This window comes from Leptopilina heterotoma, unplaced genomic scaffold, assembly GCF_015476425.1.
Source record: "Leptopilina heterotoma isolate Lh14 unplaced genomic scaffold, ASM1547642v1 Lhet_384, whole genome shotgun sequence".
Lineage (NCBI taxonomy): Eukaryota > Metazoa > Arthropoda > Insecta > Hymenoptera > Figitidae > Leptopilina > Leptopilina heterotoma.
In genome coordinates this window covers 931,586-945,833 of record NW_025111057.1, presented here as the reverse complement: position 1 = coordinate 945,833, position 14,248 = coordinate 931,586, and the positions used below count along the sequence as shown (strand labels likewise).

The 14,248-nt window shown below is 31.1% G+C and overlaps 1 protein-coding gene across 1 annotated transcript in view; it reads right to left on the bottom strand.

Annotated features, from left to right (window-relative positions):
- The window catches only part of LOC122505989 (zinc finger CCHC domain-containing protein 8 homolog), a 44,833-nt gene extending 34,057 nt beyond the window's left edge, over window positions 1-10,776 (bottom strand). Inside the window, exon 1 of the mRNA XM_043617920.1 lies at window positions 10,341-10,776. Within this exon, the coding sequence (XP_043473855.1) occupies window positions 10,341-10,615 (275 nt within the window). The 5' untranslated portion in view covers window positions 10,616-10,776. The remainder of the gene's footprint in view (window positions 1-10,340) is intronic.
- Between the last annotated feature and the right edge of the window lie 3,472 nt (window positions 10,777-14,248).

Below are 14,248 nucleotides of genomic sequence, written 5' to 3'. Positions count from 1 at the left end.
TTGTTAGTAGTTCAAAATGTCAAATAGTGTAAACAAAATTTATATCAGAAATATTATTCGATAATTTTGTGATTAACAATTCTGCTATATCAAAACATTGACCGCATAAAATTTTAAAATTCTAATAAAAATATCAAATTTTTTGCTTTTAAAAATATTATTGATGTATACATAGGGTTGTGAGTGATGAAACGTTTCATTGAAACAATGAAACTTTCATTTGAAAGTTTCAATGTTTCATAAGCGAAAGTTTCATTAATTTCATGAAACATTGAAGAACCAATAATTAAGCTTTATTTGCACATGCGCAGTTGTCAGTTTAGGTTAGATAATCTCTAGAAATTTTAGGTTAGTTCGAAACAATTTAATGAAAATTTTTTGTTTACATCCGAAAACACGAGAGTAGTTATGTTAATATTAACTAAAAATTACCTGAAATATTACCTCTAACGAGTGACTTAAAATTAAATTATTAATATATTTTTTAATTATTTATTTTATTTATAAAAATTAAAGAAAGATATTAAAGTAAGTAATAATACTTCATGTTTTTGACAACAAAATATGCGTTAATTATTATACTTTCTTGCATTGAATTTGAAATTTCCCGCTTAAAACTTGAAACTTTGAAATGTTTCATGAAGCAATGAAACTTTCATGAAACATTTCATTTTCCAAAGTTTCATGAAACTTCACAACCCTATGTATACATCATAAAATATTTAATTTTAAGTAAAATAATTTTACATTTAAGAAGAAAATATATTGCATAATATAATGTATAATAATATATATAATATAATAAATATAATATTATATTACATTATATTATATAAGTTTAATTAAATTTAAACTTCGCGCCAAACGAGCAGTGTATGCTTTACACCATAGCAGTTCATGTTGTGCTCCTGCTCCAAAAACAGTCGAACTTTGCCAGTGTTCATGACGTCATAGAGTGCCTCAGAGTAGAGCACAGCTTTTTGAGAGCAGAGTAAACTATACTCCTACACCGAGTAAGATCGCTCTCGGAGCAGATAACCGAATTCGCTATGAGTAACAATTCCTGTAAATATGAAATCAAAATTTGAATTTTTGGGGGAGTAATGGAGAGAAAAATCAAAATTGAAAAACTTATTTTTCTCGAACACTACTAAACCGATTTTAATGTGTTATAAAGACAAATAAGACGACTTAAAAAAAAATTTCAAAATTTTTTCACAAAAAAAAATTAAAATTCTTTTTTTTTGAAATTTTCAAAAAAATTTTTGGGGGCAATTTTTTGAAGTTACACCTCTAATTCTTTTCTTAAAAAGTACCTTATAATGTCCCCTTTAACATATATTTTTTCCAAATATTTAAAAATGTACTTTTTGAAAAAAATAATATTTTTTGGAGTGGCATCGAAAACAATGGTTCAAAACGACTTTACATTAGAAATCTGTTTAAAATTTTTATTTTTTTGTATAAATACTATCAAATTCTGAACAAATTAGTTAACAAAAGTTTCTTGTTTCTATATTCCTTTCTTTTATAATATTAACTAATGAGAGCATTACCAATTTAAAAATACTTTTTATGTAAAACCGATTACCGATTACCGTTCGACGTTTTTGGGCAGACGAATGCTGCGCGGAGAGAACTCTGTTGTCACACTACTATGCGGAACTGCAAATTTGGTTTTATAATAAATCTCCTTTTTTCCCATCCTTTCAGCTATGCTGAAAAAAAACTATACCAGTTACCTAATTCAACACTTTAGTTCACCATTTTCATAAAGAAAATTAAAATTGATATATATTTACGCAAATGAAGCGCCAAAAATTCTTCACTATTCGGTCTTCTACTATTGCTTATTTTCGTTCAAAAACAAATTTATTTGAAAATTTGTTGGCCAAACCAGTAGCAGAAACTAAATTTATGGAGTATATTTTTAGTCAAAGTAAAAGTGCAATGAATTGGTTGGATTTATGCATAGAAGTGACCTGTCAGAAAATTGGTGCTTGTGTGTACAGTTTGTGATCTGCAAGGAGAAAAAGTTTAAGTGTTTGACTACTTCAACCGCACGGACGAGCAGAAGTCCTTACCCTTTCCCTTGTAATTTCAAGGAGGAAAGAGAAAAATTTCCCCTTCCCCATGTTGAACGTCCAATTGCTGACTGGGACTTCTTCATCGTCGGTGCGGTTGATATAGTCAAACAGTTTAATTTTCGGGACGCGTCAAAAATGATATTTTAGTAGTAATTTCAATTTGTTATTTTACTGATTGCTTTTAAATGGTCATAGCAAAAAATGATTTCACTGTAAACTTTAACACTCCAGTTTACCATTTTCGTAAAAAAAGTGTAAAAATGTTAATTTTTATGGGAGAAAAGGCAATTTCAAAATTGCAATTTTAGTGTTTAGTTTGTTTACTTTTTTGTTTCTTTACATTTCAGAACTTGGACATGCCCTTAAATCAAAATTTGAGAAAAGTAAATAAAAACGAATTTAATCGGTTTTACATCAAAAGTATTTTTAAATTGGTAATGCTCTCATTCGTTTATATTATAAAAGAATGGAATAGAAACAAGAAACTTTTGTCAACTAATTTGTTCAGATTCAAATTAAAGGAAATGAATTTATCATTCGCTAATCAAGTCATAGGACAAATTATGGTTATAATTCTTATGTTAGTAGAGTCTCTCGTGAGGCTAATTCTGTATCATCTATTGCGATTTCTTTGAAGCTTCGAGCACAAAATTTATTACTAAATTACGAGCACTAATATTACAAAACTAGTGTCTACGAACACATTGTTTTCTTTTTTCATTGTATTCATTTGTATTTAAAGGCTTTTTTCGGCCTGTTAATTTCTAAATAAACTTCTTTCACCTTTAATTTGTTCAGAATTTGATAGTATTTATATGAAAAATAAAAATTTATTTACAGATTTCTAATGTAAAGTCGTTTAGAACCATTCTTTTCGATGCCACTCCAAAAAGAGTGTGCACATGAGCAAAAAATATTATTTTCTCCAACACTTGCTCTGAAAGGAGTACTTTTCTTGGTAGCAAAGTGTGGCGAAAGTAGAACTTTTCTCAACTGCTCTGAAGAGCGTGGCGAAAGTAAAATTTAGCGTGGCGAAAGTAATTTTTAGCGTGGCGAAAGTAAATTTGGCGTGGCGAAAGTAAATCATGAATTTTTTCTTGTTCTTTGACCGAGATTTATTTTGTATCTAACTTCTTCCCCACTCAAAACATTCGTCTTTTATTATATTAAACATAAGAACATTTTAAATTAAAATTATACGAAACTCACGAAGAAACCTTTCCTCGCAAGACGTTGGAGAAAACATAGTGCACAACTCGTGGTGAAAGAATGATTTTTCTCGAGTGATTGCTGCTCTCGCTACGCTCGAGCCGCAAACTTCACTCTCGACTTTCGCCACTAGTTGTACAATGTACTATTTCTCAAAAAGTATGTTTTGGAAAAAAACAAGCGGAGGCAGATTTAACATACTTACCCCCTATGCCCTTTAATGACGTTTATGTTATAAATAAACGAGTGTGTGTACTTATTCACTTCCAAACATTACCAAATACTTCGTCTTCGCAAACAATGACAATACCCTAAAGCATTAAGCGCTGCTAAATATTGAACAAAAATGCTGATCTCATATCATACACGGAAAATCTTTGTTCAAGAAAGATTACAAAATTTCTTCAGGAAATGAGGATATGGAAAAAAATTTAGAAAAATAGTTAAAGTGTCTTTTGAATTATTACTAATGGTTTTTTCTGATAAAATAAAGAAAAATTTTGAAGGTCTTGATAAATTGTTCAGTAATTTTAATATTAAGGTAGTACGCTCGTGATAGCACTTTTCTATAGAATTTCATGAAATTTGAAATCAGAGTAGTTAATAACAAGATCTATGTATTTGCAAAATATTAAAAAAATTGACCATTTCTAAAACAAGATATTTAAGTTCAAAGTTTGTTATTTAACATGGTTAACCTATGAAAAGTGCATGTAAACGGCACATTTCTTCTAATAACTTCTAAAATTTTCTATAGATTGTTTTAAAAAACTAATATATTATAAATGAATGTTTGAGAAATTTATAACAAAAAGATTTAACAATATTAACCGTTTCAGTTAAAAGATATAATATAATATAATATTCTAAACTGACTAGTATACTTGTGTGTGAGTGTGTCTGTACATGGGACTGACTATGTATTCAGTACAGTCCAAGCAAAAATATGCTACAGTAACTGCACCATACTATAGCATTTTATTAGAGGTGTGCAAAAAGCTCGAAACCCGAAGCTCGAGCGGGTATTTTCGAGCTTTTCATTTTTCGAGCCGAGCCGAGCCGAGCCTATTCAGTTCGAGCTCGAGCCGAGCTCGGGCCGAGCCGAGCTTTATAAAAAGCTCGAATAATTTCGGGTACTCGAATTTTTCGGGTACCCGAAACTTTCGGGTACTCGAAATTTTCGAGTACTCGATTTGATTCGAGCCCTTGAGAAAATCCAAAATTTTCTACATTAATTTTTAATTAAATTTTTTTTTTTTCAAAAAAAAATTTTTTTAATTTAAAAGTTCGAATTAAATCGAGTACTCGAAAATTTCGGTTACCCGAATTCATTCGAGTACCCGAAATATTCGAGTACTCGAGTGAATTCGTGTACCCGAATGTTTCGGGTACTCGAAAATTTCGGGTACCCGATACATCGAGCCCGGCTCGGGCTCGGCTCGGCTCGACTCGAAAAAATTGCGGCCCGGCTCGGCTCGGCTTTTCGAGCTTTTTGCACACCTCTACATTTTATTAAAATTTACTTTTGAGAGTGACTGTCGCGAGCGTACTACCTTAAGATCTGAAAGAAGAGTTCCATTTCTATTTCTGATTTCGCACAAAATCAGGCGTCACAAAATAAGAATTCAAGAGCAGTTTCGTAAAAATACGGGCTCGCATGAAAAAAATTAAATGTCTGTGAGTTACGCTGAAGGAACAGACCTGCGCAGACACATGGGTTTAGGAGGGGTCGCACACACACTGACACACACAAAGTATATTATTCTGTCACAGATTACACACACTATAATAAACGCACCTAAAACTAACACTATCTTACAACTATACGAATACATATAACACTCGCTTTCGCACGCACGCATATAACATACCACGAGTTGCTTTGAATCTCTCTTATATACTAAACCTGCGTTTTCTTAGCCACTTGTGAGAAGAAATAAGGTTTTAATAAAATTAACTTTTTTTAATTAATTTAAATTAAAATAAATGTAATATGGAATAATTAAGTAAAGGTTAATTTTTTCGACTGAAAAGATTCTATATTTTGACGAAATTAAAAAGCTAGTAATTATTTTACTTATACATTTTAATATTTTTATATGAATTTTAATGTTTTATTCATTATTTTAAATTTATTTATTACAATATTTAAAGAATATTTAATTTTTCAAAAAAAAATTATTATGTCTTTTACGAATTATACTATGAATTTAATCAATTCATTATTAGCACTTTCAAATAATCCGTTAACGAAGCATTATCGTTTGCCGGTTATGTCAGTTTAGGCTAGGGTCTTAATCACCACTCACAGAGATGTACTTGCGTAGTGCTTACTGCGCATCAAACGATTCTATTCCAGTTTTGTAATTTTCAGAAACGCAGAAATAGAAATCTTACATGACATACAATTTGAATACTTTCAAAAGAATTATAAAGAACTATTAAATCTTTTGAAAGAAATATAGAATTATTTCAAACATTCTCCGAAATTATTTCTGAAATTTCATTTATACCTTTTCCTAAAATATTAAAAAGGATTTATTTCCAGTTTAGTAAAAATAGAGAAAAGTTTCATTTATTATACAAAACATTTATAAACAGTCATAGAATTTTTTCCATATCTTCATTTCCTGAAGAAATTTTGTAATCTTTCTTGAACAAAGATTTTCCGTGTACATACTTTGGATATTTATACCTGTCGAAGAACGCAATACAACGTTCGTTAGGAGAGGATTATAAATCGAATGCTCCACCAACTGAGCCACGGATGCTCATGAAAAAATGGATTTTGAATTTTCAAAATTCAATATGGCCGACATTTTTTCAAAATTGATCAAATTTACATAAAACTTGTTACTCGGGGGTTTTCGGGGTCGCTGATTACGAATCTGAAGTCAGCTTTACAAAATTCAAAATGGTCACCTCGAAAACCCCCGAATAGCAAATTTTAAGGGAATTGGAGCAGATTTGAAAAAAATGTCCTCCATTTTGAATTTTAACAATTTTAAAATTTTTTTAAATCTCACTTTAGAATCGTAATCAGCGATCCCGAAAACCCCTGAGTAAGAAGTTTTAGGCGAATTTGAAGAAATTTTGAAAAATTAGATTTCTCTATTTTCTTATAAATATTAGGTATTATTTTTTTAATTGTAGCAGCAGCCATTCGGAATAGAAAAAAATTCACCACAAATTAATTGGTTTACTTTTATAAGAATAACATAAATTTTTTTAAGTATGGGGCATACTTAAATTACGTAACGCTTTTTTTTGCAATTCTAGACCCCCCCTCCACCATGTAACAAACTTTTACATACATTAGCGCCATTTTTTTGCTGAGTGTAACAAATATCTTGACCCCCTACCCCCTGAAGCGTTACGTAATTTAAGTATGGCTCCTATGACACATATGTCCCGGAGGCACGAAAGGGTTAAATATTGGCGCCAAGAAGTAGTAATAAGAAGACTTAACTTGTTAGTAAGGAATTTCCCCACTTTAGGGAACATTTTAATGTAAATTCAGAGCGTATCAAGAGTGGCGTTTCTTGCAGGGAAATTCAATTTGATAACGGTTAGTAATTAAAAATTAGTAGTAGTGTATATAGACGTTATAAAACATACAGTCAACTCTATCAATAGTACCGTAAAATTGCAGTGTTTACAACTTTTCTTAGAACTGTACCCCCACTTTTTGTATATTTCTTCCCTTGGGGTAACTCGAAATTCCGAAATCGTTCTAGAACCGTGAAAGTGGGGATAGAGCTCGAGAGATAAAGAGAAGTGGCACTATTAGTAGAGTTGATTGTATATCACTCTCTAAATCTAAACGTGGCTGACGTTTTGCTTCAGCAATTAGTAAAAAATAACTAATTGTTAGTAAATAAATAACTACAAAAATAGTCAAATTTCACTAACTGAATTAGTTACCAAACATTTCAGTTATTTTTACTTAACCTGAAAGCGAATTGAACTAATAAATAATTAGTTACTATATTAACTATTTCATTAGGAAAATAATACTAATTGAATCAGTGATTGACTTTTTACTATAAAATTAGTTATTTTCAACTAATTTAAATTTAGAGAGCTAAAACCTAAATAAAATCTACATTAAAGACTATATTAAAAACATGACTCGACAGTCAATAAACCGGTTGTATTCGGGAGAAGGTTTTCTGCAATTTTCCTCTCCCCTGTCCGAATGTCCAGGCAAATGCGAGTACTCTTAATTCAAGTCGGCTGCAGCCGCAAAAGTTTAATTAAACACTCCTAAGTGTTTGTGAGTTGTGAAAGTTGAGTAAAGATGTTGCGGAGATTATAAAAGCCGAAAGGCATGCAATGAAAATCTTACTTTACCTGAATGAGTATACATACAAAATTTAAAATAAATGTATTCACATTTGCCGAAGATACGATGATTTATGTTTAAAAACTTAATTAAATTTGAGATGAAAAAATTCTCAGTCTTTTGTTTTTATTATGACTAATAATTAATTTAAAAAAAAACTCCAAAGAGAAAAAAGTTGCGCTTTTTTGTTTTCTATACGGTAATGCTTTTCAAAAATTAAAATTTTGAGTTTCAATTTATTTCATTCTTTAACGATCTGATTGCCTTGAAAGCATTATCTGCCGAGCGTTATTTAAAAGATAATCTTTAAAAATTAATAAAAACTTTTTAAATATAAATAATTTTTGTTAATTAAATATCTTAATACTCATTGTTATTTATTTGTCTACAGAAATTAAAATTTCAAAATACTTTCAATGTAAAATCCTTGAAATTTAATTATTTCTAAAAATTCCTATTATGACTCTACACGGAAAAAAAAAGTTCGAAGATTATTCGGGAACTTCGTTCTTAACTCTTGGATACGGCGGGTAGTTCACAGAGAACTAAAGGTTGCCTCGTTTAAATATGTCATTTACTATTTCTCTACAAATTATAACTATTTCACCACTTCTCGGCAAACTGTTCTTGAAAAAGTCGGGAACTGTTCAAGAAAATCGAAAAGTTAGGCGAATGCAAGAAAAAATGGATTCTGCTTCCCCCCTCCCACTTCCCCTCTTTGACACGTCCGCACACACACACATTTATCCTTGAAGATCACATACAATTTTTATTTTTTATTAAGTTTCTGAAATAGAAAAAACCATATGAGAGAAAAATCGACGGCGGCTGGAACAGAACTCGCGTACCCGAGGAATAGAAGTCCGGCGTCTTATCCACGTGAGCTAAACAGGAGCGTTAAATACCTCAGCATAAAATAAATATATAAGGCACGCAAGTCTTACTGACGTTGAGACTGGTGCGCACAGTTTCTGCGCACCAAGATTCCTTGACGAGTTCCCGAAAATTTCAGAAACAGTTGCGGCCAGTGCCATGGACTTTACATGAGAAAGAAATGAAAAAAAGACTATTGGACTATTTACAGCTTTTTCTAATACAGTTCCCGAATTTCTTTCAAACATTCATTGATTACCATTGAATGTTCGACGCTAGTTCAGAGCTGTTACCACGTATCCAAGAGTTAGGAAATAATTCCTGAAATATCTGGGAACTTTTTTTTTCCGTGTAACTTCTAATAGCCACATTTTTACATTTGAAGCTATAAAATCAGAATTTAAAATTTGTTTCTCAAATTTACAATTGGTATTGAAAGTTTACTTATTAAGCTTGAAAATTCTTGAAGGAAATATTTTTTATCCCATGAAAGGACTAAATTATAAGAGTTTTACGAAAGCACTGCGAGTGGCTTTTTTGTACCTCCTGGTGGGGGGAAAAAGACACCTCGCGATTTTAGCAAAATATGATATTAATTTTGGTATTTTTATAGTTTTCCTTTATTTATATGACAAATAATCTTATTTTTAAAATATTTTAATAAATTTTAAAGATCTTTTAGCTAGCAAAATGGAATAATATGATAAGTTAACCTGTTTTCGATTTACACTGCCAATTTTTCGTACCTTTTCTAAAAGTCCTCTTTAAGTTTCACCACATGTACCATATTTCGTTGCAACCGTTTATTCATTGTTTATTTTTTCAGTGCACTTTGAACTATTTTTTCGTAGTGTTTAATTAATTTTATTAAGTAAACACGAGAAATTTTGTAAAATAAGGTTAGTGTAAGTAGAAAACAAATTAATTTCACATAATATTCAATGGATTTTTGTCCCTGGCTGTTTAACCTCCAAGACCAGTTTTTATAAAAGCGATAATGAATTTTGAATTTAGTTCAATTTCCAAAAACTAACATTGTATACACTTTGAGTATAGTTTTCTCCCTATGTACAAACATTTACTTTTATTACCCATACACATAAACAGGTTGTAATATGTTCGAAAAGTTCATCGAAATGTTTTGCGCAGAGCAACTCAAAAATTAAAATTACAATAAAAACTATAATACTATAGGTACAACATCCAAACTAGAATCAATAGTTGCGTATTACCTAAAAGTAAGTATTTATATTTTAAATAGCTGATAAATTGGTTTAATACTATGTTTTTAAATACCACTCAAATGGCTTTTTCACCCCATTCTACCCTAATTATTATTTTCTAAAATCTTTTACTGTAATTCTTTTTTAATTCACTTCTTATCAGAAAGTTATACAAGAGTTATCTAAACACAAAAATAAATCATTGAAAGAATTTTAATTAGTCCATTTAATGTTATCATAAATGTGTGATTTTTATAGGAGCAACGTGTGAATTTTTAATAAAAACCTAGTGAATTTCATTTCACGCAAAGATTTTATTTCGGAAAAGGATATTATTCTACTTTAAACATACATGTTGTTAACTCTATTATAAAAAAGAATTAATTTTTATAACTTGAAAACGTCCCAATAATTAATATATTATAAATGTGCAAGAAAAAACAAGTTAATAAAACAAATTTTAGGGTTATGTTCAGTAAATAGTTTTCTGTTGAAAATGCATATGATACTTGAATTTTCTGATAAAAATGTTAAATTTCCACGTTGCTAGCATGACAGCAGCTTTTCGGTTATATTATTACATACCCTACATGTATTATTTACCTTGCAATTGATGTGTTTTCAAACATAACCCTCAAAATAGGCTTGCTTTCTTCTGATAATCTCGATTTGTCAGATGATTCAATAATTGTAACATCCTCGTCAATGAGAACATAGCCTTTGGGTGCAACACCAGGAGGCAATGTTTCCTCTAAAGTAATGGATTTTGTTTGAGAAAGCGAACTAAAACTGTCGTTGCCTATCATCTCTTGAGTTGCATTACTATCATTAAATGTTGTTGACATTTCATCATCGCTGCATTCTCCTGACGAACTCATTGTGTAGTGAGTTTTTTATTCACGATAAACAATATTATAAAACTTATTCAACTTTGTTTGTATTTACATATCGAGCAACCTGAAGTAAGTAAGTACAAATATATGCAGTTATACGTTATACACAATTATACACCACTTCGAGATGAATCCACATATACCAAATTGAATTACACGAATGACTATTACGTCGAATCCACAACCTCAGAATCTGTATTGTTAGGGTGCGATCCCATGTATGCAGAATACGTCGACCGAAAGCAGAAAATCATGAGAGTGAAAAGAACAACAATATCTATCTATCTCTTTCGCACTCATGATTTTCTGTTTTCGGTCGACGTATTCTGCTGTAAAGTAGAGTCTACATTGGATGAACGCGAACGTTGCCGTGCTGACGTCACCCATTTGAATAGCATGGGTGACGTCAGACGTTCGCGTACACGTTCACGTTCGCGTACCATGGAATGTAGACTCTACTTAAAGTCGGTTCTACAATGGGCACGTCGGACGTGGTCGTCTGACGTGCCGTGCTGACGTCACCCATGCTATTCAAATGGGTGACGTCAGCACGGTACGTCAGACGTCCACGTCCGACGTGCCCATTGTAGAACCGACTTAAAGTAGAGTCTACATTCCATGGTACGCGAACGTGAACGTGTACGCGAACGTATGACGTCACCCATGCTATTCAAATGGGTGACGTCAGCACGGCAACGTTCGCGTTCATCCAATGTAGACTCTACTTAATGGGATTGCACCCTTAGGGTGGAGTCCCATGACAGCGTTTTGCGTTGCGTCGTAATGGGAGAGAAAAAGACGCAAATATACGTTTGCTGCATTCTCTCTTATTACAACGCAACGCAAAACGCTGTCATGGGACTGCGGCCTTATGCTGCCTCTACAATACGAAAAAAAAGTGAGAAACGCGTGACGCAGACGCGAAACGCAAAAAATTGCCATGTATTTTTCTCGCGTTTCGCGTTTGCGTCGCGCGTTTCTCACTTTTTTTTCCTTATGTAGATACAGCTTTAGGCTGGAGTCCCATGATAGCGTTTTGCGTTGCGTTTTGTAACTAGGCCATAAGTGTGAGAGAGACAGAGATATATGTTTGCTCTATTTGCACTCATGGCCTAGTTACAAAACGCAACGCAAAACGCTGTCATGGGATCGCACCCTTAGGGTGAAGTCCCAAGACAGCGTTTTGCGTTGCGTTTTGTAACTAGACCATGAGTGCAAATAGAGCAAACATATATCTGTATCTTTCTCACACTCATGGCCTAGTTACAAAACGCAACGCAAAACGCTGTCATGGGACTCCATCCTGCGGAATTTATTTTTATCGAATTTTAAATGTAAGGAAATTTTATTTTCTGGAATTAACATTTTACCGAAAATGAATATGAGAGAATAATTTATGATCGAATCGACATGTGCTGTAATTATAAATTATCATAATTTCTGTTTGTCTGAATTTTAACATAACCTAATTTTAAATGTTAGAATTCTTAAAGTTTGTAAGGAAGATGGAACCGAAATGTAATATAGAGTAAAGGCATTTTCATAGAATTAGTTTTGAGGATAATAATTATCTGGTTTACAGTGAAACCTAAACATTCTTTCCTGTTTGATGTAGAAAAAAATAGTAGAAGTTACTCAAATGTCTAAAAATCATCAAAATTGTCATGAAATTTCATCTTTAATCGACTGTAACTCTCTCAATTTTTGTTGAATTTTATATTGTGACCTATGGATCGAAAGATAATTTAATAACCTTTCCAATGATACCTCATTTATTATATTTTGACAAGCTAATTTTCCTACAGGTAAGTTTAAGTGGCGTCGCACCTCGAAAATGCAAAATTTGAAGCTACAGAAAAACTGCACGAGGGAAAAAAATTAAAACTATGATTTTCTTACTCAAAAAACACCTACTATTCGAAAAAAATTGTTTTGTTCGATTGGCAAAAAAAAGTTTTTAATTTGTAAACCTGTGTTATATACACGAATAATAAAGAAATCTATTTTCAAATGTAAATAATAACTGTTGAAACGAATTTGTTTTTCTAGATTTATAATCTGACATAATTTCTATTTGCACAAAAACATAATTAACAGAATTTAGAATGGTCGATTTTTCATTGTGCCGAAAGTTGAAATATAAATTAAACCGAATTTTATTTTAAAATTGACCAATCAAAATTTTCTTGATAATTTCTGAAAATTTTGATTGGTCAATTTTAAAATAAAATTCGGTTTAATTTAATTTCGACTATTTCAACTTTCGGCACTCTGGAAAATCGACCATTCTAAATTCTGTTAATTACTATAACGTTGTTATAATTTTTTAATGTTTAATAAAAATTAAAAATATTAAATATAAATTTGTTGCTAATAATAAATTATTAATTTTATATAATAAACAATTTCCATATAAGATTACATCAAGTTTGCGGCAACCTTTAGTGCAATATTGCAGCAAACTTGCACATGAAGCTTGCTATGAGTGGGACATTTTAAGCTTGTGGCAAGCTTGCTGCAAACTTGCACGTCAATATTGTCAATCTTGCACGGCAAGCTTGTCTCAAGCTTGCTGCAAGCTTACGTGCTGTCTGGGAAATTATGTCAGATTATAAATCTAGAAAAACAAATTCGTTTCAACAGTTATTATTTACATTTGAAAATAGATTTCTTTTTATCCCGGTACACTGAAAAAAATTCTTAGTAGATTTGACTACTTTTTAACTACTTTCCTTAGTTCAATAAGTCCCCAAAGATAATTTTGAACTTACATTAATTATCAGATATTTAGTTGAATGAAGTGATAATACAGTTGCATTAACTACTTTTCTTAGTTAAATAGGAACCAATGACAGTTTTGCAGTAGAATTAACTGCTGATATGTAGTTAAAGTTACTAAGATAACTCAGTAATAAAGTAACTACTGAAAATGGTAAAATAAAATTATTTATAATTTATTATAAATATTATCGAGTTGTATTTTTTTATATTTCCCCCTACCCACTTTTGTTTACCTATACCTTATTTATTTAATGTCTATATACCTAACGGAGAAAAATCTCTAAGCGTCGGGAGTTGAACGCTCGACCCTAACATTCGTAAACCGATAACCCAACCACCTAACCACGCTCGCCCGCTTCGATGAGTTGCTTAATACTTAAAGGCATTCCAGACACAGTTCAACTGATAACTGTAGTTAATTTTACTACTTAAAGTAGTTGCATTTACAACTTTTCACAGTTGATAATCTTCTATAAAAATCTATAACATAAATTACATGGAAAATAATTCAACTCCTAGAAGAAGTAAAAACTACTACAAAATTAGTCTATCGAACTACTTTAAGTAGTAGAATTTACTACTTTCTGTAGTCATTTCTATAACATACCTGCAGTTACAAAGTTAACTGTAAAATTACATTAATTTAATTAATAATTTTTAACTACATAAAACAGTTAAAATAAGTATTAAAAGTAGCCAGACTAACTAAAAAAGTAGTTCGTTTTATTACTTTTTACTCTACTAAGGGGATGTAGTTGAAAATGTCTCATGTATTTTTTTCAGTGTAAATAATTATTATCCTCAAAACTAATTCTATGAAAATGCCTTTACTCTATA